Source organism: Oncorhynchus mykiss, chromosome 8 (genome assembly GCF_057628025.1).
Source record: "Oncorhynchus mykiss isolate SJ-2025 chromosome 8, ASM5762802v1, whole genome shotgun sequence".
NCBI lineage: Eukaryota > Metazoa > Chordata > Actinopteri > Salmoniformes > Salmonidae > Oncorhynchus > Oncorhynchus mykiss.
Genome location: NC_143029.1, coordinates 59,331,103 through 59,346,397, shown reverse-complemented (window position 1 = coordinate 59,346,397; position 15,295 = coordinate 59,331,103). Strand labels below are relative to the sequence as shown.

At 49.7% G+C, this 15,295-nt stretch overlaps 1 protein-coding gene across 1 annotated transcript in view; it reads left to right on the top strand.

Annotated features, from left to right (window-relative positions):
- Window positions 1–15,295, top strand: part of LOC110530221 (chloride channel protein 2) — a 78,968-nt gene that overhangs the window by 34,020 nt on the left and 29,653 nt on the right. The window contains exon 3 of the mRNA XM_090182130.1: window positions 6,728–6,859. Within this exon, the coding sequence (XP_090038256.1) occupies window positions 6,728–6,859 (132 nt within the window). The remainder of the gene's footprint in view (window positions 1–6,727; window positions 6,860–15,295) is intronic.

Genomic DNA, 15,295 nt, shown 5'->3' with positions numbered 1-15,295 from the left:
ATGTTTGGATTTCAAATCAGTAGTACACATTTATTGAAAGATAAAGTCATATTTATGTCCTTGTGGCAGTGAAGGGGCATTGGCTAAGTACAGAAGATGTCCAGCGACTGTGTCTGTAGAGCACGTTGGGTGTCTAGAGGGACACAGTCCACGAACGCTCTAGATACGGAACCCGTACAATACCAGACTGCCAGTTCATAGAGAAAGGAGAATACTTTGAGTCCAATGGAGCCTCTTTTCACTGACCTAACTTTATCTATATATATATTTTGCATACCTGCCCATAGCCTCTCAAAGGTTCTGTCCCAAATGGGACCCTATCCCCTAGTGCACTACTTTTGGGGCCCATAGGGCTCTGGTCAAAAGTAGTGCACTTTAAAGGGAATAGGGTGCCGTTTGGCACATGGCCTTTGAGAGGCTATGGGCTGATATGTCTGTGGAGTAAGACAAAGACAGACGTATAGAGCAATTGAAAGAAACTTGAATGAAATAGTTAGGTCAGCTAAAAGAGGCTTCATTGGTCTCAATGTATTCTCCTTTTCTGTAAACTGGCAAACGTCTGGAATTCTACTGGTTCAGTATTTAGAGAATGTAAAGACTGTCCCTCAAGACACTCTGTGTTCTGCTGACACAGTTTGCTGTGCTTTTTCGGTATTTAATGAATGTCCCTTCGTTACCACAGTGATACTAATATTACTTTACCTTACAAAAACATATACTATAATGCAATTTGTATAGTGCAGTTTGATTAGTGCAGTTTAAGGATGATTTTTACAGTTAACAACTGTAGCTATTTCACATGCTGATATTGACTTTGGTATTACTGAGTTGTCATTGGCTAGAACTCGAATTGCTAGGGGGCTGGCCCACGTGGAGGAAAATGTAGGGGAAATGGCGCAGCAGAGCTTTCAAACTAGGGATTTCGTGGCTAATCGAGGTAAGACAGTAATTCTACTAATACATTATTCATGTATGAATTACACATGATACATCCAGCCCAAAGAGGGATGTTTGAAAAAATACTCAATAATCGCCAAAGTTCCGGAGCATGCCTTTAAAGGAAAAATACACCCAAAACCACAAATTCCTATAATTTACAGTGTTAAGTAACACTATGTGAGAACAACACGTTTTGTTTTTCAAGTCAAGTTTTTATTATCACATACACAAGTACAGTGAAATGCCTTTCTTGCTTGCTCTTTCCCAACAATGCAGTAACAATCAATATCAGTAGTACTATATGTTTTGTTATTTAAAAAATTAAGTAGAACAAAAACACACAAGAAATGTTAATAAGAACACGCAAAAGTAAGTAAGCTACAGTTGAAGTTGGAAGTTTACATACTCCTTAGCCAAATACATTTAAACTCAGTTTTTCACAATTCCTGACATTTTAATCCTAGTAAAAATTCCATGTCTTAGGTCAGTTAGGATCACCACTTTATTTTATGCATGGGAAATGTCAGAATAACAGTAGAGAGAATGATTTATTTCAGCTTTTATTTCTTTCCCACAATAAGTTGGGTGAATTTTGTCCCATTCCTCCTGACAGAGCTGGTGTAACTGAGTCAGGTTTGTAAGGCCTCCTTGCTCGCACACGCTTTTTCAGTTCTGCCCCCAAATTTTCTATAGGATTGAGGTCAGGGCTTTGTGATGGCCACTCCAACACCTTGATTTTGTTGTCCTTACGCCATTTTGCCATAACTTTGGAAGTATGCTTGGGGTCATTGTCCATTTGTAAGACCCATTTGCGACCAAGCTTTAACTTCCTGACTGATGTCCTGAGATGTTGCTCATGATGCCATCTATTTTGTGAAGTGCACCAGTCCCTCCTGCAGCAAAGCACTCCCACAACGTGATGCTGCCACCCCCGTGCTTCGCGGGTGGGATGGTGTTCTCCGGCTTGCAAGCCGCCTCCTTTTTCCTCCAAACATAATGATGGTCATTATGGACAAAGAGTTCTATTTTTGTTTCATCAGACCAGAGGACGTTTCTCCAAAAAGTACCATCTTTGTCCCCATGTGCAGTTGCAAACCGTAGTCTGGCTTTTTTTGTGGTTTTGAAGCAGTGGCTTCTTCCTTGCTGAGCGGCCTTTCAGGTGATGTCGATATACAACTCGTTTTACTGTGGATATAGATACTTTTGAACCTGTTTCCTCCAGCATCTTCACAGGGTCCTTTGCTGTTGTTCTGGGATTGATTTACACTTTTTGCACCAAAGTACCTCCATCTCTAGGATGATGATGATGGCTGCATTGTCCAATGGTGTTTATACTTGCGTACTATTGTTTGTACAGATGAACGTGGTACCTTCAGGCGTTTGGAAATTGCTTTCAAGGATGAACTTGTGGAGGTCTACAATTTTGTTTCTGAGGTCTTGGCTGATTTCTTTTGATTTTCCCATGATCCAGAGCAAAGAGGCACTGAGTTGGAAGGTAGTCCTTGAAATACATCCACAGGTACACCTCCAATGGACTCAAACGATGTCAATTAGCCTATATAAGCCTATATAAGCTTATAAAGCCATGACATAATTTTCTGGAATTTTCCAAGCTGTTTAAAGGCACAGTCAACTTAGTGTATGTAAACTTCTGACCCACTGGAATTGTGATACAGTGAAATAATCTGTCTGTAAACAATTGGGAAAATTACTTGTGTCATGCAAAACCTAAGTGTTTGTAAACTTCCGACTTCAACTGTACAGGGTCAGTGCCAATACCATATTGACAATACCATATTATTATTAATACCATACATGTGCATACTATGTGCAGGGATACTGGAGTGATAGGGCTAGATACAGTTTGTACAGTCAGGTCCATAAATATTTGGACATTGACCAAGTTATTATTATTTTAGCTGTCTACCACAGCATATTAGAGTTGAAATGAAATACTGAATATGAGCTGAAAGTGCAGACTTTCAGCTTTAGTTTGAGGGTATTGACATCCAAATTGGGTGAACGGTGTAGAAATTACAGCACTTTTCCATGTGATGTCCCCCCTTTTTAAGGGACCAAAAGTAATTGGACAATTGGCTGGTCAACTGTTCCATGGCCAGGTGTGTGTTAATTCCCTCATTAGTTAATGTACAAGTAAGCAGATAAACGGTCTAGAGTTGATTTCAAGTGTGGCATTTGCATTTGGAATCTGTTGCTGTTAGCCATCATTAGGCTGAAAAATCAAAACAAACCCATCAGAGCGATAGCAAAAACATTAGGTGTGGCCAAATCAACTATTTGGTATATTCTTAAAAAGAAGGAGCGCACTGGTGAGCTCCGGAGCACCAAAAGGCCCGCAAGGCCACCAAACAACTGTGGTGGATGACAGAATAATTCTTTCTTTCTGGTGAAGAAAAGCCCTTTTCACAACAGTTGGCCAGATCAGGAACACCCTCCAGGAGGCAGGCGTATCTGTGTCAAAGGTCAACAATCAAGAGAAGACTTCACCAGAGTAAATACAGAGGGTTTACCACAAGATATTAACCATTAGTAAGACTCAAAAACAGGAAGACCAGATTAGAGTTTGGCAACAAAAACATCTAAAAAAGCCTGTACAGTGAATTCTGAAGTGTTTAGGGCTATATTATTATCTGCTCAGATTCAGCCAAATACATCAAAACTCATTGGACGGCGCTTCACAGTGCAGATGGACAATGCACCGAAGCGTATTGAGAAAACAACCCAATACTTTTTTAAGGCAAATAAGTAGAATGTTCTGCAATGGCCAAGTAAATCACCTTACCTGAATCCAATTGAGCGTGCATTTCACTTGCTGAAGGCAAAACTGAAGGCAAAAAACGTCCCAAGATCAAGCAGGAACTGAAGACAGCTGCAGTAAAGGCCTGGCAGAGCATCACCTGGGAAGAAACCCAGCATCTGGTGATGTCTATGGGTTCCAGACTTCAGGCAGTCATTGAGTGGAAAGGATTTGCAACCAAGTATTAAAACTCACAATTTAATTTATGATTATGTTAGTTTGTCCAATTACTTTTGAGCCCTTAGAACTGGGGGGCTTTGTATAAAAATGGTTGTAATTCCTGCACGGTTCATACAATAATTTTGACAAAACCCTTAAATTAAAGATGAAAGTCTACACTTAAAGCACATCTTGATTGTTCTGTTTCAAATCTATTGTGGTGGCGTACAGAGCCAAAATGATGCAAATTGTGTCACTGTTCAAGTACTTATGGACCTGACTGTATAGGGGTAATGTGACTAGACATCAGAATATATGATAAACAGAGAAGCAGCAGCTTGTGTGTGTGTGTGTGTGTGTGGTGTGTTTAGAGTCAACATGAATGTGTGTGGGTGTTATGTTAATGTGAACAAATTGTGTGTTTGTTTGAGTGTGTGTGTGTGTTGGTGTTTCAGTGTGAGTGAGTATGTAGAGTGTGCATAGAGTCAGAGGAAAAAAACAAATAAAACAGAAGGGTAAATGCACATAGTCTGTGTAGCCATTTTGTTAGCTATGTAGCAGTGTTATGGCTTGGGGATAGAAGCTGTTCAGGAGCCAGTTGGTGTCAGAGTTGTTGGTACGGTACCGGTTGCCATGCGGAAGCAGAGAGAACATTCTATGGCTTGGGTGGCTGGAGTCTTAAGTCGACTGCAAAACCCACAATGCAATAGCTAGCAAAGGTAGCAAACAATAATACCAAAGACAATATCAGCATGTGAAGTAGCTATAGTAGTTAGTTAGCTGTAAAATCTCCTTAACAAACTGCACTATCAATTTAGGCGTTTACAATCTCACCATATTCAACCTGCAAACCTGGTCTTAAGGACTAGACGTAACATTTATTTTGATTTTTTTTTATTTCACCTTTATTTAACCAGGTAGGCCAGTTGAGAACAAGTTCTCATTTACAACTGCGACCTGGCCAAGATAAAGCCAAGCAGTGCGACAAAACAACAACACAGTAAATGTAAATCCGAGAAACTCAAATGGATATGATATGTTACGTTTGGTATGGTTACACTGGTTGGTCGTATTACAACGCGAATGTCTAGCAACCCAAAAGTTGCGAGTTTGAATCTTATCACTGACAACTTTAGCATTTTAGCTCACTACCAACTTGTCAACTACTTAGCATGTTAGCTAACAAATGAATACATAACATATCACACTAAATGGAGAATCTCAGATTTACGTACAGACTAATATGAATACGAATGCTTTGAGACCAGATTGAGCATTGTGATAATAATTCATAGGCAGATGACTTTTAGATCGTGAAAATGTCTATCGCACGTCAGATGTCAGGACTGGCCGATGTCATAACTCATGATGTTATATTCTCGCTCGAATAAGCCATTGATTGTCTTTTTGCGATAATCCCGACCTCGAGAAATTTGTCATTTAACAGAGGTTCACCTCATTTCTCCTATTTTTCTGATTCAGTCCGTGGTGTTTAGCTTAGCGCTGTTACGAACTTAAGACGTCGATCTGCAGGTGCTGGAAAGGGTTAGGCTTAGGGGAAAGGTAACATGCTTAGTTGCAAAGTAGCGAAAAAAGTAGTAAGTAGTTGAAAAGGTGCTAAAATGCTACATTTGTCAGTGACCTTTGGGTTGCTAGACGTTCACGTTATATGCCAACCAGCCACCCACACGAGTTTTTGACTTAAGTAACCATCTGTCTTATGTAACCACACCAAACGTAACACATCGTACTAATTTGAGTGTTTCGGATTTACGTTTACTATGTTAAATCCAGTCTATGATACCAGGCTGCAATGCTATGTCATACCGGCTGTATTTCTGCCTGTGTGAACGGCAAGAGTTCAGATACACATGAAAACATTAAATGACCCCAGGAATCGATAGAGATGCACAAATACGATATAACATTCAAAATGGGTGAATCTTTCCTTTAATTTGACCCTCCTCACAGCAGGAAAATAATCCAGGAAATGTGAATAATTATGTGGATTTTGATTCATCTACATTTTAGTAGGAATTAATCCCTTTTTCATGAGGGTTTTTTCCTTTTCTGAATTTGACCCCTTTTTCTCCCCAATTTCGTGGTATCCAATTGTTTTTAGTAGCTACTATCTTGTCTCATCGCTACAACTCCCATATGGGCTCGGGAGAGACGAAGGTCATGCGTCCTCCGATACACAACCCAACCAAGCCAAGCCGCACTGCTTCTTAACACAGCACGCATCCAACACGGAAGCCAGCTGAGAAAACACTGTGCACCTGGCAACCTTGGTTAGCTCGCACTGCGCCCAGCCCGCCACAGGAGTCGCTGGTGCGCGATGAGACAAGGACATCCCTACCGGCCAAGCCCTCCCTAACCCGGACGATGCTAGGCCAATTGTGCGTCGCCCCACGGACCTCCCGGTCACGGCCGGTTACGACAGAGCCTGGGCGCGAACCCAGTCTCTGATGGCACAGCTGGCGCTGCAGTACAGCGCCCTTAGCCACTGCACCACCCGGGAGGCCTAAGTCTCTCTCTTTCCACCCATCACTAAGTCCACTCATTCCCTTTCTCATTCATTCAGCTCAACATGTTGGAATGCATCTATCCATCCTTCCCACTGGCTTTTCACACTGTTCCTTCTGTACACATTTCTCTTTTCTTATATTTTTTGTGCTCTCTCTCTCTCTGCCTGTTACTGTGACTATTCCTCGCTTATCTTGTGCTTCATTTTCCTATGGTTTTCCCTCTCTCCTTTCTCTCCCACCCATCTCTCCCTTTCCTCCCTCTCTCCTCTCCCCCTCTGTTCAGTGTGTACGTCTCGCTGTCAGAAGTTCCTGATCTCGCGTGTGGGCGAGGACTGGATCTTTCTCATCCTACTGGGTCTGGTCATGGCCCTGGTCAGCTGGGTGATGGACTATGCTATCGCCTTTTGTCAGCAAGGTGAGAGAGAGAGGGATGAAGTGGGAGAGAGAGATGGAGGGAGAGAGAGAAAGAGAGAGAGAGAGATATTCTTGGGTGTAGTCATGGCCCTGGTCAGAGTGGTCAGCTAAGTGACGGACTAGGCCATAGCCTAGGCTCTAAGGGTATGGAAGGAGAGAGAGAACGGGACAGAGGGAGGGAGAAAGAGAGAACGGGACAGAGGGAGGGAGAAAGAGAGAACGGGACAGAGGGAGGGAGAGAGAGAGAACGGGACAGAGGGAGGGAGAGAGAGAGAACGGAACGGAGGGAGGGAGAGACAGAGAACGGAACGGAGGGAGAGAGAGAGAGAGAGAACGGAACAGAGGGAGAGAGAGAGAGAGAGAACGGAACAGAGGGAGGGAGAGAGAGAGAACGGAACAGAGGGAGGGAGAAAAAGAGAGAACGGGACAGAGGGAGGGAGAAAGAGAGAACGGAACGGAGGGAGGGAGAGAGAGAACGGAACGGAGGGAGAGAGAGAGAACGGAACGGAGGGAGGGAGAGAGAACGGAACGGAACGGAGGGAGGGCGAAAGAGAGAACGGAACGGAGGGAGGGCGAAAGAGAGAACGGAACGGAGGGAGGGCAAAAGAGAGAACGGAACGTAGGGAGGGCGAAAGAGAGAACGGAACGGAGGGAGGGCAAAAGAGAGAACGGAACGGAGGGAGGGCAAAAGAGAGAACGGAACGGAGGGAGAGAGAGAGAGAGAGAACAGAACAGAGGGAGAGAGAGAGAGAGAGAGAACGGAACAGAGGGAGGGAGAGAGAGAGAACGGAACAGAGGGAGGGAGAAAAAGAGAGAACGGGACAGAGGGAGGGAGAAAGAGAGAACGGAACGGAGGGAGGGAGAGAGAGAACGGAACGGAGGGAGGGAGAGGGAACGGAACGGAGGGAGGGCGAAAGAGAGAACGGAACGGAGGGAGGGCGAAAGAGAGAACGGAACGGAGGGAGGGCAAAAGAGAGAACGGAACGGAGGGAGGGCGAAAGAGAGAACGGAACGGAGGGAGGGCAAAAGAGAGAACGGAACGGAGGGAGGGCAAAAGAGAGAACGGAACGGAGGGAGGGCAAAAGAGAGAACGGAACGGAGGGAGGGCAAACGAGAGAACGGAACGGAAGGAGGGCAAAAGAGAGAACGGTACGGAGGTAGGGAGAAAGAGAGAACGGAACGAAGGGAGAGAGGGAGGGAGAGAGAGAGAGAGAACGGAACAGAGGGAGGGCGAAAGAGAGAACGGAACGGAGGGAGGGAGAGAGAGAGAACGGAACGGAGGGAGGGCGAAAGAGAGAACGGAACGGAGGGAGGGCGAAAGAGAGAACGGAACGGAGGGAGGGCGAAAGAGAGAACGGAACGGAGGGAGGGCGAAAGAGAGAACGGAACGGAGGGAGGGCAAAAGAGAGAACGGAACGGAGGGAGGGAGAAAGAGAGAACGGACAGAGGGAGAGAGGGAGGGAGAGAGAGAGAGAACGGAACAGAGGGAGGAAGAAAGAGAGAGAGAGACCGGAACAGAGGGAGAGAGAGAGAGAGAGAACGGAACAGAGGGAGGGAGAGAGAGAGAACGGAACAGAGGGAGGGCGAAAGAGAGAACGGAACAGAGGGAGGGAGAAAGAGAGAACGGAACAGAGGGAGGGAGAAAGAGAGAACGGAACAGAGGGAGAGAGAAAGAGAGAAGGGAACAGAGGGATAGAGAAAGAGAACGGAACAGAGGGAGGGCGAAAGAGAGAACGGAACAGAGGGAGGGAGAAAGAGAGAACGGAACAGAGGGAGAGAGAAAGAGAGAACGGAACAGAGGGAGAGAGAAAGAGAGAACGGAACAGAGGGAGAGAGAAAGAGAGAACGGAACAGAGGGAGGGCGAAAGAGAGAACGGAACAGAGGGAGGGAGAAAGAGATAACGGAACGGAGGGAGGGAGAGAGAGAGAACGGAACGGAGGGAGGGAGAGAGAGAGAACGGAACGGAGGGAGGGAGAGAGAGAGAACGGAACGGAGGGAGGGCAAAAGAGAGAACGAAACTGAGGGAGGGCAAAAGAGAGAACGGAACGGAGGGAGGGAGAAAGAGAGAACGGAACGGAGGGAGAGAGGGAGGGAGAGAGAGAGAGAACGGAACAGAGGGAGGGCGAAAGAGAGAACGGAACAGAGGGAGGGCGAAAGAGAGAATGGAATGGAGGGAGGGAGAGAGAGAGAACGGAACGGAGGGAGGGCGAAAGAGAAAACGGAACGGAGGGAGGGCGAAAGAGAGAACGGAACGGAGGGAGGGAGAAAGAGAAAACGGAACGGAGGGAGGGCGAAAGAGAGATCGGAACGGAGGGAGGGAGAAAGAGAGAACGGAACGGAGGGAGAGAGGAAGGGAGAGGGAGAGAGAGAACGGAACAGAGGAAGGAAAAAAGAGAGAACGGAACAGAGGGAGAGAGAAAGAGAGAACGGAACAGAGGGAGAGAGAGAGGGAGAGAGAAAGAGAGAACGGAACAGAGGGAGGGAGAAAGAGAGAACGGAACAGAGGGAGGGAGAAAGAGAGAACGGAACAGGGGGAGGGAGAGAGAGAGACCGGAACAGAGGGAGAGAGAGAGAGAGAACGGAACAGAGGGAGGGAGAGAGAGAGAACGGAACAGAGGGAGGGCGAAAGAGAGAACGGAACAGAGGGAGGGAGAAAGAGAGAACGGAACAGAGGGAGGGAGAAAGAGAGAACGGACAGAGGGAGAGAGAAAGAGAGAAGGGAACAGAGGGAGAGAGAAAGAGAGAACGGAACAGAGGGAGGGCGAAAGAGAGAACGGAACAGAGGGAGGGAGAAAGAGAGAACGGAACAGAGGGAGGGCGAAAGAGAGAACGGAATAGAGGGAGGGCGAAAGAGAGAACGGAACAGAGGGAGGGAGAAAGAGAGAGAGAGAACGGAACAGAGGGAGAGAGAGAGAGAGAACGTGACAGAGGGAGGGAGAAAGAGAGAACGGAACGGAGGGAGGGAGAGAGAGAGAACGGAACGGAGGGAGGGAGAGAGAGAGAACGGAACGGAGGGAGGGCGAAAGAGAGAACGGAACGGAGGGAGGGCGAAAGAGAGAACGGAACGGAGGGAGGGCGAAAGAGAGAACGGAACGGAGGGAGGGAGAGAGAGAGAACGGAACGGAGGGAGGGCGAAAGAGAGAACGGAACGGAGGGAGGGCGAAAGAGAGCACGGAACGGAGGGAGGGCGAAAGAGAGAACGGAACGGAGGGAGGGCGAAAGAGAGAACGGAACGGAGGGAGGGCGAAAGAGAGAACGGAACGGAGGGAGGGCGAAAGAGAGAACGGAACGGAGGGAGGGAGAAAGAGAGAACGGACAGAGGGAGAGAGGGAGGGAGAGAGAGAGAACGGAACAGAGGGAGGAAGAAAGAGAGAACGGAACAGAGGGAGAGAGAGAGGGAGAGAGAAAGAGAGAACGGAACAGAGGGAGGGAGGGAGAGAGAGAGAGACCGGAACAGAGGGAGAGAGAGAGAGAGAACGGAACAGAGGGAGGGAGAGAGAGAGAACGGAACAGAGGGAGGGCGAAAGAGAGAACGGAACAGAGGGAGGGAGAAAGAGAGAACGGAACAGAGGGAGAGAGAAAGAGAACGGAACAGAGGGAGAGAGAAAGAGAGAAGGGAACAGAGGGATAGAGAAAGAGAACGGAACAGAGGGAGGGCGAAAGAGAGAACGGAACAGAGGGAGGGAGAAAGAGAGAACGGAACAGAGGGAGAGAGAAAGAGAGAACGGAACAGAGGGAGAGAGAAAGAGAGAACGGAACAGAGGGAGGGCGAAAGAGAGAACGGAACGGAGGGAGGGAGAGAGAGAACGGAACGGAGGGAGGGCGAAAGAGAGAACGGAACGGAGGGAGGGCAAAAGAGAGAACGAAACTGAGGGAGGGCAAAAGAGAGAACGGAACGGAGGGAGGGAGAAAGAGAGAACGGAACGGAGGGAGAGAGGGAGGGAGAGAGAGAGAGAACGGAACAGAGGGAGGGCGAAAGAGAGAATGGAATGGAGGGAGGGAGAGAGAGAGAACGGAACGGAGGGAGGGCGAAAGAGAAAACGGAACGGAGGGAGGGCGAAAGAGAGAACGGAACGGAGGGAGGGCGAAAGAGAGAATGGAATGGAGGGAGGGAGAGAGAGAGAACGGAACGGAGGGAGGGCGAAAGAGAAAACGGAACGGAGGGAGGGCGAAAGAGAGAACGGAACGGAGGGAGGGAGAAAGAGAAAACGGAACGGAGGGAGGGCGAAAGAGAGAACGGAACGGAGGGAGGGAGAAAGAGAGAACGGAACGGAGGGAGAGAGGGAGGGAGAGGGAGAGAGAGAACGGAACAGAGGAAGGAAAAAAGAGAGAACGGAACAGAGGGAGAGAGAAAGAGAGAACGGAACAGAGGGAGAGAGAGAGGGAGAGAGAAAGAGAGAACGGAACAGAGGGAGGGAGAAAGAGAGAACGGAACAGGGGGAGGGAGTGAGAGAGACCGGAACAGAGGGAGAGAGAGAGAGAGAACGGAACAGAGGGAGGGAGAGAGAGAGAACGGAACAGAGGGAGGGCGAAAGAGAAAACGGAACAGAGGGAGGGAGAAAGAGAGAACGGAACAGAGGGAGGGAGAAAGAGAGAACGGAACAGAGGGAGAGAGAAATAGAGAAGGGAAGAGAGGGAGAGAGAAAGAGAGAACGGAACAGAGGGAGGGCGAAAGAGAGAACGGAACAGAGGGAGGGAGAAAGAGAGAACGGAACAGAGGGAGGGCGAAAGAGAGAACGGAATAGAGGGAGGGCGAAAGAGAGAACAGAACAGAGGGAGGGAGAAAGAGAGAGAGAGAACGGAACAGAGGGAGAGAGAGAGAGAGAACGTGACAGAGGGAGGGAGAAAGAGAGAACGGAACGGAGGGAGGGAGAGAGAGAGAACGGAACAGAGGGAGGGCAAAAGAGAGAATGGAATGGAGGGAGGGAGAGAGAGAGAACGGAACGGAGGGAGGGCGAAAGAGAAAACGGAACGGAGGGAGGGCGAAAGAGAGAACGGAACGGAGGGAGGGAGAAAGAGAGAACGGAACGGAGGGAGAGAGGGAGGGAGAGAGAGAGAGAACGGAACAGAGGGAGGAAGAAAGAGAGAATGGAACAGAGGGAGAGAGAAAGAGAGAACGGAACAGAGGGAGAGAGAGAGGGAGAGAGAAAGAGAGAACGGAACAGAGGGAGGGAGAAAGAGAGAACGGAACAGAGGGAGGGAGAAAGAGAGAACGGAACAGGGGGAGGGAGAGAGAGAGACCGGAACAGAGGGAGAGAGAGAGAGAGAACGGAACAGAGGGAGGGCGAGAGAGAGAACGGAACAGAGGGAGGGCGAAAGAGAGAACGGAACGGAGGGAGGGCGAAAGAGAGAACGGAACGGAGGGAGGGAGAGAGAGAGACCGGAACAGAGGGAGAGAGAGAGAGAGAACGGAACAGAGGGAGGGCGAGAGAGAGAACGGAACAGAGGGAGGGCGAAAGAGAGAACGGAACGGAGGGAGGGCGAAAGAGAGAACGGAACGGAGGGAGGGAGAAAGAGAGAACGGAACAGAGGGAGGGAGAAAGAGAGAACGGAACAGAGGGAGGGAGGGAGAGAGAGAGAGAGAGAACGGAACAGAGGGAGGGAGAGAGAGAGAACGGAACAGAGGGAGGGAGAGAGAGAGAACGGAACGGAGGGAGGGCGAAAGAGAGAACGGAACGGAGGGAGGGCAAAAGAGAGAACGAAACGGAGGGAGGGCAAAAGAGAGAACGGAACGGAGGGAGGGAGAAAGAGAGAACGGAACGGAGGGAGAGAGGGAGGGAGAGAGAGAGAGAACGGAACAGAGGGAGGGAGAGAGAGAGACCGGAACAGAGGGAGGGAGAAAGAGAGAACGGAACAGAGGGAGGGAGAAAGAGAGAACGGAACGGAGGGAGGGCGAAAGAGAGAACGGAACGGAGGGAGGGCGAAAGAGAGAACGGAACGGAGGGAGGGAGAAAGAGAGAACGGAACGGAGGGAGAGAGGGAGGGAGAGAGAGAGAGAACGGAACAGAGGGAGGGAGATAGAGAGAACGGAACAGAGGGAGGGAGAAAGTGAGAACAGGACAGAGGGAGGGAGAGAGAGAGAACAGGACAGAGGGAGGGAGAAAGAGAGAACGGAACGGAGGGAGGGAGAGAGAGAGAACGGAACAGAGGGAGGGAGAGAGAGAGAACGGAACAGAGAGAGGGCGAAAGAGAGAACGGAACAGAGGGAGGGCAAAAGAGAGAACGGAACAGAGGGAGGGCGAAAGAGAGAACGGAACAGAGGGAGGGAGAAAGAGAGAACGGAACAGAGGGAGAGAGAGAGAGAGAACGGAACAGAGGGAGAGAGAGAGAGAGAGAACGTGACAGAGGGAGGGAGAATGAGAGAACGGAACGGAGGGAGGGAGAGAGAGAACGGAACAGAGGGAGGGCGAAAGAGAGAACGGGACAGAGGGAGGGAGAAAGAGAGAACGGGACAGAGGGAGGGAGAGAGAGAGAACGGGACAGAGGGAGGGAGAAAGAGAGAACGGGACAGAGGGAGGGAGAGAGAGAGAACGGAACGGAGGGAGGGAGATAGAGAACGGAACGTTGGGAGGGAGAGAGAGAGAACGGAACGGAGGGAGGGCGAAAGAGAGAACGGAACGGAGGGAGAGAGAAAGAGAGAACGGAACAGACGGAGGGAGAAAGAGAGAACGGAACAGATGGAGGGAGAAAAAGAGAACGGGACAGAGGGAGGGAGAAAGAGAGAACGGGACAGATGGAGGGATAAAGAGAGAACAGAACGGAGGGAGGGAGAGAGAGAGAACGGAACGGAGGGAGGGAGAGAGAGAGAGAACGGGATGGAGGGAGGGAAAGAGAGAACGGAACGGAGGGAGGGCTAAAGAGAGAACGGAACGGAGGGAGGGCGAAAGAGAGAACGGAAAAGAGGGAGGGCGAAAGAGAGAACGGAACGGAGGGAGGGAGAGAGAGAGAGAACGGGATGGAGGGAGGGAAAGAGAGAGAACGGAACGGAGGGAGGGCGAAAGAGAGAACGGAACGGAGGGAGGGCGAAAGAGAGAACGGAACAGAGGGAGAGAGAAAGAGAGAACGGAACAGAGGGAGGGCGAAAGAGAGAACGGAACAGAGGGAGGGCGAAAGAGAGAACGGAACAGAGGGAGGGCGAAAGAGAGAACGGAACAGAGGGAGAGAGAAAGAGAGAACGGAACAGAGGGAGAGAGAAAGAGAGAACGGAACAGAGGGAGGGCCAAAGAGAGAACGGAACAGAGGGAGGGAGAAAGAGAGAAGGGAACAGAGGGAGGGAGAAAGAGAGAACGGAACGGAGGGAGGGAGAGAGAGAGAACGGAACGGAGGGAGGGAGAGAGAGAGAACGGAACGGAGGGAGAGAGGGAGGGAGAGAGAGAGAGAACGGAACAGAGGGAGGGAGATAGAGAGAACGGAACAGAGGGAGGGAGAAAGTGAGAACAGTACAGAGGGAGGGAGAGAGAGAGAACAGGACAGAGGGAGGGAGAAAGAGAGAACGGAACGGAGGGAGGGAGAGAGAGAGAACGGAACAGAGGGAGGGAGAGAGAGAGAACGGAACAGAGAGAGGGCGAAAGAGAGAACGGAACAGAGGGAGGGCAAAAGAGAGAACGGAACAGAGGGAGGGCGAAAGAGAGAACGGAACAGAGGGAGGGAGAAAGAGAGAGAACGTGACAGAGGGAGGGAGAATGAGAGAACGGAACGGAGGGAGGGAGAGAGAGAACGGAACAGAGGGAGGGCGAAAGAGAGAACGGGACAGAGGGAGGGAGAAAGAGAGAACGGGACAGAGGGAGGGAGAAAGAGAGAACGGGACAGAGGGAGGGAGAGAGAGAGAACGGGACAGAGGGAGGGAGAAAGAGAGAACGGGACAGAGGGAGGGAGAGAGAGAGAACGGAACGGAGGGAGGGAGATAGAGAACGGAACGTTGGGAGGGAGAGAGAGAGAACGGAACGGAGGGAGGGCGAAAGAGAGAACGGAACGGAGGGAGAGAGAAAGAGAGAACGGAACAGACGGAGGGAGAAAGAGAGAACGGAACAGATGGAGGGAGAAAAAGAGAACGGGACAGAGGGAGGGAGAAAGAGAGAACGGGACAGATGGAGGGATAAAGAGAGAACAGAACGGAGGGAGGGAGAGAGAGAGAACGGAACGGAGGGAGGGAGAGAGAGAGAGAGAACGGGATGAAGGGAGGGAAAGAGAGAACGGAACGGAGGGAGGGCTAAAGAGAGAACGGAACGGAGGGAGGGCGAAAGAGAGAACGGAAAAGAGGGAGGGAGAGAGAGAGAACGGAACGGAGGGAGGGAGAGAGAGAGAGAACGGGATGGAGGGAGGGAAAGAGAGAGAACGGAACGGAGGGAGGGCGAAAGAGAGAACGGAACGGAGGGAGGGCGAAAGAGAGAACGGAACAGAGGGAGAGAGAAAGAGAGAACGGAACAGAGGGAGGGC